Source organism: Delphinapterus leucas, chromosome 2 (genome assembly GCF_059928025.1).
Source record: "Delphinapterus leucas isolate spDelLeu-1000000601 "Yukka" chromosome 2, BTC_Dleu_Yukka2, whole genome shotgun sequence".
Lineage (NCBI taxonomy): Eukaryota > Metazoa > Chordata > Mammalia > Artiodactyla > Monodontidae > Delphinapterus > Delphinapterus leucas.
This window is the reverse complement of record NC_143130.1, coordinates 82,923,309-82,937,869: the sequence shown is the minus strand read 5'-3', so window position 1 is coordinate 82,937,869 and position 14,561 is coordinate 82,923,309. Positions and strand designations below refer to the sequence as shown.

The 14,561-nt window shown below is 39.5% G+C and overlaps 1 protein-coding gene across 1 annotated transcript in view; it reads left to right on the top strand.

The window, feature by feature from the left end:
- The window catches only part of UNC13C (unc-13 homolog C), a 385,689-nt gene that overhangs the window by 91,452 nt on the left and 279,676 nt on the right, over positions 1 to 14,561 (top strand). Inside the window, exon 9 of the mRNA XM_089906237.1 lies at positions 10,632 to 10,788. Coding sequence (XP_089762363.1) covers positions 10,632 to 10,788 — 157 coding nt within the window. The remainder of the gene's footprint in view (positions 1 to 10,631; positions 10,789 to 14,561) is intronic.

Sequence of the window (14,561 nt, the reverse complement as noted above, 5' to 3'; positions counted from 1 at the left end):
GTCCGTCTTGTTTAATGTATCATTTAACGCTTGTGTTTCCTTATTTATTTTCATTTTGCATGATCTGTCCATTGGTGAAAGTGGGGTGTTAAAGTCCCCTACTATGAATGTGTTACTGTCGATTTCCCCTTTTATGGCTGTTAGTATTTGCCTTATGTATTGAGGTGCTCCTCTGTTGGGTGCATAAATACTTACAATTGTTATATCTTCTTCTTGGATCGATTCCTTGATCATTATGTAGTGTCCTTCTTTGTCTCTTCTAATAGTCTTTTTTTTTTTTTTTTTTTTTGCGATACGTGGGCCTCTCACTGTTGTGGCCTCTCCCGTTGCGGAGCACAGGCTCCGGACACGCAGGCTCAGTGGCCATGGCTCACGGGCCCAGCCGCTCCGCGGCACGTGGGATCTTCCCGGACCGGGGCACGAACCCGTGTCCCCTGCATCGGCAGGTGGACTCTCAACTACTGCGCCACCAGGGAAGCCCTCTAATAGTCTTTTAAAGTCTGTTTTGTCTGATGAGAATTGCTACTCCAGCTTTCTTTTGGTTTCCATTTGCATGGAATATCTTTTTCCATGCCCTTCCTTTCAGTCTGTATGTGTCTCTATGTCTGAAGTGAGTCTGTTGTAGACAGCACATATATGGGTCTTGTTTTTGCATCCATTCAGCCAATCTGTGTCTTTTGGAGGGAGCATTTAGTCCATTTACATTTAAGGTAATTATCGATATGTATGTTCCTATTCCCATTTTCTAAATTGTTTTGGGTTCGTTAATATAGGTATTTTCCTTCTCTTGTGTTTCTTGCCTAGAGAAGTTCCTTTAGCATTTGTTGTAAAGCTGGTTTGGTGGTGCTGAACTCTCTCAGCTTTTGCTTGTCTGTAAAGGTTTTAATTTCTCCATCAAATCTGAATGAGATCCTTGCTGGGTAGAGTAATCTTGTTTGCAGGTTTTTCTCCTTCATCACTTTCAGTATGTCCTGCCACTCCCTTCTGGCTTGCAGAGTTTCTGCTGAAAGATCAGCTGTTAACCTTATGGGGATTCCCTTGTGTGTTATTTGTTGTTTTTCCCTTGCTGCTTTTAATATGCTTTCTTTGTATTTAATTTTTGACAGTTTGATTAATATGTGTCTTGGCATATTTCTCCTTGGATTTTTCCTGTATGGGACTCTCTGTGCTTCCTGGACTTGATTAACTATTTCCTTTCCCATATTAGGGAAGTTTTCAACTATAATCTCTTCAAATATTTTCTTAGTCCCTTTCTTTTTCTCTTCTTCTTCTGGAACCCCTATAATTCGAATATTGGTGCATTTAATTTTGTCCCAGAGGTCTCTGAGACTGTCCTCAGTTCTTTTCATTCTTTTTTCTTTATTCTGCTCTGCAGTAGTTATTTCCACTATTTTATCTTCCAGGTCACTTATGCGTTCTTCTGCCTCAGTTATTCTGCTATTGATCCCATCTAGAGTATTTTTTTTTTTTAATCTAGAGTATTTTTAATTTCATTTATTGTGTTGTTCATCGTTGCTTGTTTCATCTTTAGTTCTTCTATGTCCTTGTTAAATGTTTCTTGCATTTTGTCTGTTCTATTTCCAAGATTTTGGATCATGTTTACTATCATTATTCTGAATTCTTTTTCAGGTAGACTGCCTATTTCCTCTTCATTTATTAGGTCTGGTGGGTTTTTATCTTGCTCCTTCATCTGCTCTGTGTTTTTGTGTCTTCTCATTTTGCTTATCTTACTGTGTTTGGGGTCTCCTTTTTGCAGGCTGCAGCTTCGTAGTTCCCGTTGTTTTTGGTGTCTGCCCCCAGTGGCTAAAGTTGGTTCAGTGGGTTGTGTAGGCTTCCTGGTGGAGGGGACTAGTGCCTGTGTTCTGGTGGATGAGGCTGGATTTTGTCTCTCTGGTCGGCAGGTCCATGTTTGTTGGTGTGTTTTGGGGTGTCTGTGGACTTATTATGATTTTAGGCAGCCTCTCTGCTAATGGGTGGGGTTGTGTCCCTGTTTTCCTAGTTGTTTGGCATAGCGTGTCCAGCACTGTAGCTTGCTGCTCATTGAGTGAAGCTGGGTGCTGGCGTTGAGATGGGGATCTCTGGGAGTTTTTCGCCGTTTGTTATTACGTGGAGCTGGGAGGTCTCTTGTGGACCAGTGTCCTGAAGTTGGCTCTCCCACCTCAGAGGCACAGCACTGACTCCTGGCTGCCGCACCAAGAGCCTTTCATCCACTCAGCTCAGAATAAAAGGGAGAAAAAGTAGAAAGGAAGGAAGGGAGGGAGGGAGCGAGGGAAAGGAAAGGAGGGAGGGAGGGAGGAAGGAGGGAGGGAAAGGAAGGAGGGAGGGAGGGAAGGAAAAGATAAAATAAAGTAAGATAAAATAAAATAAAGTTATTAAAATTAAAAATAATTATTAAGAAAATAAATTTTTTTTAAAGAATAAAAATGGCGGACGGATAGAACCCTAGGACAAATGGTGGAAGCAAAGCTCTACAGACAAAATCTCACACAGAAGCATACACATACACACTCACAAAAAGAGGAAAAGGGGAAAAAATAATAAATCTTGTTCTCAAAGTACACCTCCGCAGTTTTGGATGATTCATTGTCTATTCATGTATTCCACAGATGCAGGGAACATCAAGTTGATTGTGGAGATTTAATCCGCTGCTTCTGAGGCTGCTGAGAGAGATTTCCCTCTCTCTTCTTTGTTGTCACAGCTCCCGGGGTTTAGCTTTGGATTTGGCCCCGCCTCTGTGTGTAGGTTGGCGGAGGGCGTCTGTTCTTCGCTCAGACAGGACGGGGTTAAAGGAGCCGCTGATTTGGGAGCTCTGGCTCACTGAGGCCGGGGAGAGGGAGGGGCACGGAGTGCCGGGCGAGCCTGCGGTGGCACAGGCCGGTGTGAAGTTGCACCAGCCTGAGGCACACTGTGCGTTCTCCCGGGGGAGTTGTCCCTGGATCCCAGGACCCTGGCAGTGGCGGGCTGCACAGGCTCCCCGGATGGGGTGTGTGGATAGACCTGTGCTCGCACACAGGCTTCTTGGTGGCGGCAGCAGCAGCCTTAGTGTCTCATGCCCGTCTCTGGGGTCTGCTCTGTTAGCCGCAGCTCGCGCCCGTCTCTGTAGCTCCTTTAAGCAGCGCTCTTAATCCCCTCTCCTCGCGCACCAGGAAACAAAGAGGGAAGAAAAAGTCTCTTGCCTCTTCGTCAGGTCCAGACTTTTCCCCGGATTTCCTCCCGGCTGGCCCTGGTGCACTAACCCCTTCAGGCTGTGTTCACGCCGCCAACCCCAGTCCTCTCCTTGTGCTCCAACCAAAGCCGGAGCCTCAGCTCCCAGCCCCGCCCGTCCCGGCGGGTGAGCAGACAAGCCTCTCGGGCTGGTGAGTGCTGGTCGGCACCGATCCTCTATGCGGGAATCTCTCTGCTTTGCCCTCTGCACTCCTGTTGCTGTGCTCTCTTCTGCTGCTCCGAAGCTTCCCCTTCCGCCACCCACAGTCTCCGTCCGCGAAGGGGCTTCCTAGTGTGTGGAAACCTTTCCTCCTTCTCAGCTCCCTCTCACTGGTGCAGGTCCCGTCCCTATCCTTTTGTCTCTGTTTATTCTTTTTTCTTTTGCCCTACCCATGTACTTGGGGACTTTCTTGCCTTTTGGGAGGTCTGAAGTCTTCTGCCAGCATTCAGTAGGTGTTCTGTAGGAGTTGTTCCACGTGTAGATGTATTTCTGGTGTATCTGTGGGGAGGAAGGTGATCTCCGTGTCTTACTCTTCTGCCATCTTCTCCTCCGAAAAAAAAGGATATATTTTTTTAAATAACAAAAGTTTGTAGCTCCACCCAGAGATAACACTGTGACCATTTTATTTGGTTATTTTTGCTGTATAAGTGTGTGTGTGTGTGTGTGTGTTTGCATGCACACACAAGCGCTTGTATGCCTGTTGAGATAATGTACAAAGATGTTTGCATTCTGCTTGTTTGGCAACCTACAGGGTCCTTTGAATCAGTATTTGTCGACCACCAACGTATTACCAGTACTCACCTGCAGATCTTATAATGGCAGGTGAGCCTCTAAAAAGGTTCCCTGTGTGCCATGACTTTATTCTAATGCAGTTTGCTTTTAGATTGGGCAAAGATATTTACCTGCTCCTATTGGTGGGCTCTTTAAGTATGAGAGCTAGATTTCTTTTCCTGGATAATGTAAACAACTTGTGAATTCTTGTCTTGCTATAGCAGAACATAAAAGGTTATAGATAATCCCCACGGTATACTATTCCCAGTGTTTTTCCAACCCTTTCTTCTAACTAGCTTCTAATCCCGTTGCCCATTCCCATTGCACAGGTTGTATTGCAGTCTTGGGAGTTGTGTACTCTTTAATGGATGTAAAGTGAGAAGATGTGGGAAACACACGACAGCTTTATTGCGTCTGGAAGCCATTACCATGGAATAGGAAAGTGATCAAAAGCCTTGCTGGCCAGCCGCCTAGGCCTCGCATTTCTGATATGGGGGTGTACAGTGTATGGTTCCCAGAAATATCTTCCCGTTTCTTCTCTAGTCAGGTGAATATTTTAGGAGTTTAGACCAGGATAGTCACCGAATATCTCTCAGTCTATCCAGCTGCCCTAAACTTAGGCAAAGTCCCTCCCAGATATAGGGAAATCTTTGATTGATACCCCTAATTTCCAGTGCTGCTATGACTTTACATCATTTATTTTTGTTTTCATGGCCATTTCCATGGGAGGTTCAGAGGGGTAGATCATGAACAGCTGGCTACCTCGCATCATACCCCAGAAGTCATCTCAGTTAAATCTGAATCAGAAAGTACAATATTTCTGTCCGGTCTCTAAGATGAATGCATGCCTAATGCTCTGGAAAATTTAAAATACTACTCTCAGTGTACCAATTAAAATCAGAATACAATTCACTTTCAAAGTTGTGATCATTATGACATTAACTGTTATGCACTTCAGCCCAATGTTCACAAAGCAATTGGATGTTGTGATAAACTGTCATACTCAAAGTAAACAAGCACATGTCCTATACACTGACGCTACATAAATACCGTTAACTCATATCGCTGTCACTTGTTTTCATTAAATACTTATGGGCCAACTCCTGTGTACAAGAAAACACTATGCTAGAAGTGGGCTGGATTAGATGACAATTAAGCATGAACTAAACACATTCTGGAAGAAACAGATACATACACAAGTAATATACAACGTTAGAGAGGGAGGAGGATAAATTAAGAGAAGATCACCCTGGTGGTTAAGAAAGATGCTTCTGAGCTTACGTTGCCTGAACTCTAATCCTTAATCATCTCACTGCTCTGTGACCTTAGGGAGAAAAAAATTAGAAAAGGAAAGAAATATTTAATTACAACAAGTACAGAGAGGGAATGAGACTGAGAAGCACTGGCAAAACCAAACCAACCCAAACAAAAACGTAACATTCCTAAGCCTACCTAGTTTACATGGTGTTCTTATGCTGTTCTTGGTGGAAACAGCAGCTTTCCACCTGGTTTTAATACTTTCAGAGGTCGTATAATGAGATTTAATACATTTCCAGATATAGCATGGCTAAACTCCAGTTCAAAACTGTTGTGTTAGGAAGTTCAGGTTGTTAGAGAAATATTTGAGGTTTTATATTTTGGAGACCAGAAATAATGTGATTCTGTGATTTTCAGATTATCTCAAGGTGGAAAATATTTTGTTCCTTATGACTGTGGTATGTGAAGGCTTAGTCATATTGGAAGTGGGGCAGAAATGTTATTTTTTGCTTCTACATCTCCTAAATTGTTTTTCTGCTTCCAATACCTACTCATTTCAGTCCATTTTTACACCCTTTCAGGGTCATCTTTCTAAATTCATCTGACAGTATCCCTTCCGTCTGTGAGAATTTCAGCTAACTCTGTGTAGTTCACATGAGAAAATCAAAGCTCCTTAGCTAAAGACCAGCAAAATCTATCCTTGATCCATTTTTCCTTGGTCATCTTCTGCTACTTCTCACTTTTCATCCTATTCCATCTCGGTGCAACCCCCTGTTACTCCACTAACACTGATGATGTTGCTGTCACAATGATGTTTATTTGTCAAGTCCAATAGTTATTTTTTGTTCTTATAAGACTCTTTCAATGCACCTATCAGCATCAATCATCCTTCATCCTTCATCCTTCAAACCTCCTATCCCAATGTTTTCCCTAATTCCATTGCCCTGGCTTTCCTTTGACCTATCTTTTTTTTTTTTTAAAGGACATACTTTTTTAAAAATCTATTTATTATTTATTTTTGGCTGCATTGGGTCTTCGTTGCTGCGCACGGGCTTTCTCTAGTTGCGGCGAGCAGGGGCTGCTTTTCGTTGCTCTGCGTGGGCTTCTCATTACAGTGGCTTCTCTTGTTGCGGAGCACAGGCTCTAGGTGTGTGAGCTTCGGTAGTTGTGGCACGTGGGCTCAGTAGTTGTGGCACCCGGGCTCAGTTGTTCCACAGTATGTGGGATCTCCTGGACCAGTGCTCAAACCTGTGTCCCCTGCATTGGCAGTCAGTTTCTTAATCACTGCACCACCAGGGAAGTCCCTATCATTTTAAGTTTGATCCCAGTCATAGAATTTACTTATTCGTCTTCCACTAGTCCCTTATATATCGGTGTTTCCCAGGTTTCATTTCCTGACACTGTTCTTCATTCTGTATAATTCCCCTGGATGATCTTACCCATTTTCGTGGTTTTGAAGTGATCCCCAGATCTAAGTGTCCAGCCCAGGTCTCCAGTAACCCGGTGGACATTACTTTATGGAAATCCTACAAGCACCTTAAGCTCAAACTCGACTGGACACATGACCCGACGTTACAACCCCTTTTTCTCCTTTTTAGTTCCCAGCTTACTGGGCAGAAGCCCCCCTCACCCAGCCTTCCACACCGAAGCCTTGGAATTTCATCACTTCTCTTTCTTCTCTTTCACTCCGTATCAAGCACTGAGTCCTGACAGTTTTCCTCTCTTAATATTTTTAAAATATATTCCCTCCTCCCTATCTCTACAGCTACTGTCTTAGTTCAGACACCCATCATCTCTTCCCTTTATAGCCTCCTAATTGGACTCTTTTCTCAGTCTCACCTTCCTTAAGCCCTCCTCCTAAAATCCCCTCCCACCAAATCTATTTTAAACTCAGCTCTGATGATGTCACTTCCTACCCCATGTAAACAATGAGAGATTGTTGGAGGTAATTTTTCACTTAATATTGACTCTAAGATTTTGAGTCTTGTTTGAAAAAATCTTCTGACCTATATAATAGGTCCAACTTGCCTACCATAGTGCACAAGACTATCATACATACCCCTCACTTTGCCTCTGGTCATATAATGGTCTAGAATGTGCTCCTGGAAATTTGGGCTCCACCAGCCTAAAATTGCTAGGGTTCATTGTAAACAATATTTTGTTTCTTTCCATTGTGGCTTGGTTTTAATTATTCCATTCCTTTGGAATATTTATATTCTTTATCTATCAGCAATAGCAAGCCCTGTGCTCGCTCTGGCTATCTCTTAGTCATACATTGACTCTTAGCCCAGCATCATTTCAAGAAGTCTTCCTAGACAGCGCCCCCACCACCAGGGTACAATACACACACTCTAATTTGGTGTTTCATAGCACTGTTATGCTTTTCTTTTTCATAACTTTCTCAAAATTGTATTACATTTCTTGTGTCACTGATTCTCCCACTAATCTGTAAGTAAACTCATTACTGTATACCCAGTATCGAATACAGTATCTGGCTTTCAGACATGTTCAGTAAATACCTATCAAAGTAAATTCTAGGGACACTAAACTCTCCACTCTACCATGGCCTTTACATAATCACTCATCCTCTAGACCTTGACTCAGATGTTTCCCTCTGACTTCTCGTATACTAGGTTCACCACTAGTGGACTCAACTCAACCTTTGGACCTTTGCCATCCATCTCCAGGCCTCATTCCTCCATCCCATGGCCCACTCAAACCCTTACATACCTCTGTAACAGCACTTTCTCTTGTGTAACAAAATGAGGTTTTAATGTGCATGCCTCTCAATTAGGGTATACATTAATTTTTTACACCAGGACCATGTTTTAATCAACTCAAGATCCCTATCAGGAAGAATAGTCCCAGAAATATAGTAAATGTGTAGTTGTTAAAGGGAGAATACTTTGCCCAGATGCCTTTAACATTAAAAAAAAATGAAAGGTTAAGGAGTAGAAAAACAATAGAATCAATTATAATTCTATTTTTCATCAATTCTGATAAGAGAAAGTATTATAATTATACTATTTGGCTATAAATTGAATTTATTTTTCAGAGAACAGCAGTGTGAATGGCAGTTTATTTTCCTGTTTTCTAATTGTTTATGAATAATATGTATTAACATTAAATTATAAACACATAGCAAATATTTCATTAAACTAAGAAACCCTAAATTACATTTATTTACATAGCTTTTTGCCTATATTACCCATAAATTTTCATATCTAACATAAATTATTTGTTAAACCTCTCATTTTGGTTATAAAACATTGCTTTGGGATTGCAAAGCCACAATTTCATAGGGCATTTTCATCATTAAGATATTGGCTGAATCAAGTCAAAGTATAAAATAGACAAAGCTTGGTTGTTGATATCCCTGGTCTTCCCATATGGCACTCATTTTTCCCTAAGATGCCTTATAATTGCATCATCTTCAAAATAGAACTTTCTATTTCACTAAATTCACACCGTGGAACGCCTTAAGCAGAATATTCATATGTTCCTCCATTGTTCTACTTAAAGTACCTGCTGAGCTGTTGCTACTGCTCTTACCAGACAACAGAAATCACTGGGTGGCAGCTGCAAGCAGTACAGACTAAGTAACACACCTGCATTAGGAGAATACTAATTCTGGTTTAAAACCAAGAACAAGATTATTCATCTGGTGACCTCCAGAATCTCTTTAAATAGATAATGCATGCTGAGGAAAATAAACTTCTGGTCTTTGAGTTCCTCACCAGTTTATTTTGACAGTTGGTGATTGTCTATCTCTTGTTCCCACCTAGGTATGTATATTTCCCTTTTGCCATCTCCCACACTATCCCATTTAGGCATTGCACATTCCATATCTCTTACCTCTGACTTGGGTCTAACAAATCTAATTATTTGACAGTTATGAAAAAAGAAAGAAATGTGATACCATATGCTAGTTTTTATTTAATTTCTATTTTTAATATATTTATGTCACTTATGGTATTCTTAATAGATATAAATTATAAGTAGTGTATAATAAAGTCAAAATATGCATCATTTACCTAAAAGAAGAAAGTAGTGATCATCTAATTCCAGGGTTACATCACACAGATCATGTAACTCTCATGGCATACTTTGCTCTTCATGATCCTCAAAGATCCGTGTTTAAAAATGTAGCCTAGGGCTTCCCTGGTGGCTCAGTGGTTGAGAGTCCGCCTGCTGATGCAGGGGACACGGGTTGTGCCCCAGTCCGGGAGGATCCCACATGCCGCGGAGCCGCTGAGCCTGCGTGCCCAGAGCCTGTGCTCCGCAACGGGAGAGGCCACAACAATGAGAGGCCCACGTACCACAAAAAAATAAATAAATAAATAAATAAAAATAATTTAGCCTACATTTATTAGCTAATCGAAGTTAGATGAGTGGCCTGGCTAAAGTCTAAGAAAAGCAACATTTCCAGGACCTCCATCCATTTCTTTTGAGCTGCCACTTGGAGCATTTATTTATGTGGGTACATTCTGTGCTTGTGTTCAATAATACAAAATTCAGAGATGCCTTGGTGTTGGATAAATTACTGAGATATGAGAGCAAAATAGGATCAGATTAGGTAATGAAAATTGCTTTCTTCCATGGGTATTTTATCTTTTCACTTTTATCACAAGTTGTGCTTTCAATTTTTAAGTCTTTTGTTAGAATTCAAATGAAACAAATTTTCCTGAGAGAAGTAATGGAATTGAACACTTGATGCTTCCGATGTCTGTAAATGATACTGTTATTCAATGTTTAAAAGAAATGGTCTTTAAGCATAAAGCTGGCATAATTCAGTTTGTCTTCACTGTTCATTTGTTTGCTTAATTAAATTCTGGCTTTAGCAAAACCTCAATAAACAAAACTGCTTGTGGAAGATACTCCTTAATAACAAAAGCTCACAAACTGGACTCAGGTCAGATGTTAAGTTGACTTGTTCAATCAGTGTGCAATGAAAGGAGGGCCTCTTGTTTACCTTATTGGTGTGAGAGGAATACAAGTGTGAAAGAACATTCTGGTTGCAATTCAACACTTCAGGAACTGAAGTAATTGAGGACAGAGTTGCCAGAGAAAGGGAAACTCCTGGATTATTGCTTTTCGACAGTGTTAGATTCCACTGGAAATTGCACTTTTTGTGTGTACACACAACACTCCCAGTTGAAAGAAATTATGCACATACCCTTGTGGCAAATCACATTCTAATTAAGCCACTTCACATTTGTGAATGAGAAGTTTTTAAAAGGCTGAAATTGCTTTCTCTTTCAATTAGTAATTGTAAGAGTTTTCTCTCCTTTTCATAGACAGAGTAGAGGAATTACTTGATTGCTGATGTTAGAGGATACGCTGCTATGTGAATTAATTAGATTCTCTTTTTAAAGCACTTAATGTTTTTGTCTTGCAGGCACTTTTCATGTCTGTCTTCTAAATACATGTGCCCCGGTGTCCCTGCTGTAATGAGTACCTTGCTGGCAAATATAAATGCTTTCTATGCTCACACAACTGTTACAACAAATGTACAGGTTTCTGCCTCAGATCGATTTGCCGCTACCAACTTTGGTGTAAGTATTATTTTTTGAACTTGAAAATTCCTCATAACTTATGGGACTTAGATTTTCAAGGAGCTTTGGATTCCAGATATTCTTAGAATCTTACTGCAGAATGTACATCTTAAGGAGTATCTCTTAGTGTAATAGACTAAAGCTTAAAGTTTATTTGAAACATGTTCAGTGAAATACCTTTATTTGACAGTCAGTAGGTATCTTCATTAAATTAAATCTTCATATCGGGAATGGCTTTTCCAATGGAGGAAAACATACGTTTTGTGATAGAGTACTAGGATTTATAGAAAATCCTCCATGTAAGCAAATTTGGGATTAACCATGGAAGATATCATTCCCTCGTAAATGTGAGCTCAGTTGGCTTCTCTGGAGCCTTTTGGGCTCCATTTGCACTTCGTATTGGTTTCTACTGGTACTGATGGATAAAGGCATATCATCTAAGTAAAAAAAATGTTAGGAGTATAAAGAAGCCAAGAAAACTATCTGTATCTAATTAAAACTGTCCACCTGACAATCAAATGCATCAAGAACACACTGAAAAGTAAAAATGCAGGATCCTAAGGAGTCTCAAGTATTTATCTGTTGTACCTGGTGCTGGAACCCATTCTCCATAAGCATAATTAAATTGAAATTGACAAGACTAGAAATAGGATATAAATAAACAGTAATTCCAGTAAAGTGGTGAAGATCTAAACTGAGAATTAGTGGAGATGGGGTAGGAAGGACAAATTCCAGAGCTTTTCAGGGCATAGAATCAACAGCACTTGCTGTCTTTAGGTATGTGAACAGTGAGAGAAAGGGAAAGATGCCTGGAAAGATTCCCAAGGTTTTCACCAGGGCAGTTGGTAGGCGGTAGCTCTGTTCAGTAACCCTGTGAGACAGGTAGTTCTGTACTCATTTGTTTGTGGAGGAAACTAAGATCCATTGTAGGAAGGTGATTTCCATGACACCATAGTTACTCTTTTCACTGCACTTCCAAATCGGTTCACTGAATAGATTTGTGTTATTGATCATGTTGTTAGAAATCAAATTTTGAGGTGTGTGTCATAAAGTAGAAACAAATGAGACCCAGCTTAATAAAAGGGTGTAAAGCCAATAGGGGAGAAAATGTGCTGCTATGTTTACTCTTTTCTTGTCCTTTTCGTTTAAAAGAAAACACATGTGAAGTATGTGAGATGAGTTGGAATGAATTAAAAGAAAAAGTAATTGTTATTTAACGACAGTCAAAATAAATACTGGTAGAAGAGATCACTATCTGGGTTAAGAGTCATGGGGTTTGAGTTTGTATTCAAATTTAACAAGTCAGTTCAGTCATTCAAGCCTCAATATCTCAATATGTTCAATGAGGGTAGAAATTATTGCTCTGACATGTTTCTCAAATTTAAGATGAAAATCAAATGAAGTAAAAGATAAGCTAGTGTGTAAGAGTTGAAAGTGCTCTATAAATATAAGGTATGAGGATTTCATCTCTCCTGCCTGTCCTCTACTGTTGTTAGACAGATTGGCTCTTGTAAGAGCTGGGACCAAAGAAAATTCCCTAGTCAGCTCAACAAAATACTGTTATGACCATCACCAGATCATAGAATAGTTTTTGTTATAAAAACCTCATGAAATTGTTTTGCTTTTAATATTCTGCCTGGGTATACTGTAGAGAATCAGCCAACCTTGTGGAACACTGAGCCTTTCTACCTCTGAGAAAGAAGATGTGTTTATATGACTAATTTCCATAAAAGCTACCTGGAGGAAAATGAGATAGTATGCTCCTTTACTTCATGCTGACCCAAAGAAGAGAAGCCAGATTGATTTCACTACTTTGCAGTGTTTCAGTAGCAACATAGTTATAACAAAGTTCACTTTGTAAATCAAATAACGTATTGTAGGACAGGGTCAAAAAAGAAATCTTTCTTCAAACTACATCTTGATAAGTTAGTGATTTGATGTGTAAATTTGACTAAATTTTTCTCTACCTATTGAAAATAATGCTAGTTGCTCAGTCAAATATAATAAGTATAAAGCTTCCCACCTTCACTTGGCCTGAAGTTCTTATTTACCTGACTTCTGAAGTTGATACTGTCACTTGTGAATCAGGCAGGAACACTATTATATTGGCCCCTTTTTATCTTTCCCAAAGGTGTAATCCAGACATTTTTGAATCTCAAAAAATAAACCAGTGGAAAAGTTTTCTTACCTATGAGGACTGTAAAACAAACAAATATTTAAGAAAAGGAAATCATTACTCTTTCCAATCCAAACTTTTTGTGTGCATATGTTATTTAAAGTCATGCTTTGGATGAAAAATGTTCAAGAATAAAGTGAAAAGAACAGAACCATTGAGTGTGGAGATGAGAGAGAAGCAAAGTTTGCTGAGGAAAATGATTAGAGAAATTGGGTAAAAATGATGATAAAATCTGACGTTATTAAAGACAAGGTAAAAATATTTTAAGAGAAGAGGAGTATATTGCATTGTCAGCTGTTGCAAAAAGTTCAAGTAAGATGGCGAAAGGAATGAGCCTGTTGGCTTTGGCAATTAGGAGGTCATTGCTAAGTGAAGCAGTTGAGGTTAAAGCCTAATTTCATAGAGATCTTCAATGAATGGCATGTATGAATAGCTGTGTCAGTTAGGGTTCATTTATTCCCTAAAATATAATGCAGTCATTAAAAAATCAAGCTTTTAAAGAAAATGTATATAATTGAGCAATGCCCATTAAAAATGACAAATGAAAATATATACATATAAAAATCTATATATAATCTAATTCCAACATTGAACACACACACACACACACACACACACACACACACATACATACATATATATATATATATATATATATATATATATATATACAGGTTTAGAAACAAGCCTGAAAGAAAGTGTGCCAAAATGCCAATAGTGTAGCCACTTGGTGGGATTACAGCTAATATTTTCTTGTTTTTGTTTTGTATTCATCTTTATACTAAAGTTGTACATTTTTCTATATTGTATTTGTATTTTATAATAATGATTAAAAGAGGGAAAGTGGGTGATGAAATAGAGACTAACCTGTTAAGCAACTTGAATGAGAAGGTAAGAGAGAGATTGGTCAAGAGTGAGAAGGTTTTACCATGAAAAAAGAGATGTTACTTTTACTGCGTGGTTGGGTAGGAGTTTTTATTATTTACTAAGATAAATTTTAACATATTTATAGATTGTTAGGACAGGAACTAGCTGCAAGAATGAAGTTGCAAATTTATCAGATGGAGAATAAGTGATATAATAACATCTGAGAGGAGAAAGAAGTAAATGTAGTCAAGAGGATGGAAGGAGGGACATTCTTTGGAATAAGAAAGGACAAGTTCCTGTTCTGAAATTTGAGGAAATGGTGTGTGAGTCCTTGCAGAGAATGCTAAGCTTCTGATACAGGAGTGAAAAGTTGATGGAATCATACTATATTTCCCTAATCTTTTCTGTGGTTGTCTACAGGACAAGAAATGCTTATATATAAGACAAGGGCTATGATAGAGATGCACAAGGTAGAGGAGGCTGGAAAAAGGGAAGGGAATAGAAAGACAAATGCTTCAGGATCACATAAGAGGAATTCCTAGCATAAATCTGTTTTTACAACAATTCATGTGGCTGTGAGTTTTTCTCAGAATTTCTCAGCATTCAGATTCTGATGTAGTAACATATAGCAGAAGGTTGAAATTTCCCACACACACAAAAAATAGAGATGATCGAAGGGTTAGGGAATTAGCATATAGGCGACACTATCAAAAGAAAGTTGAAGTGATTC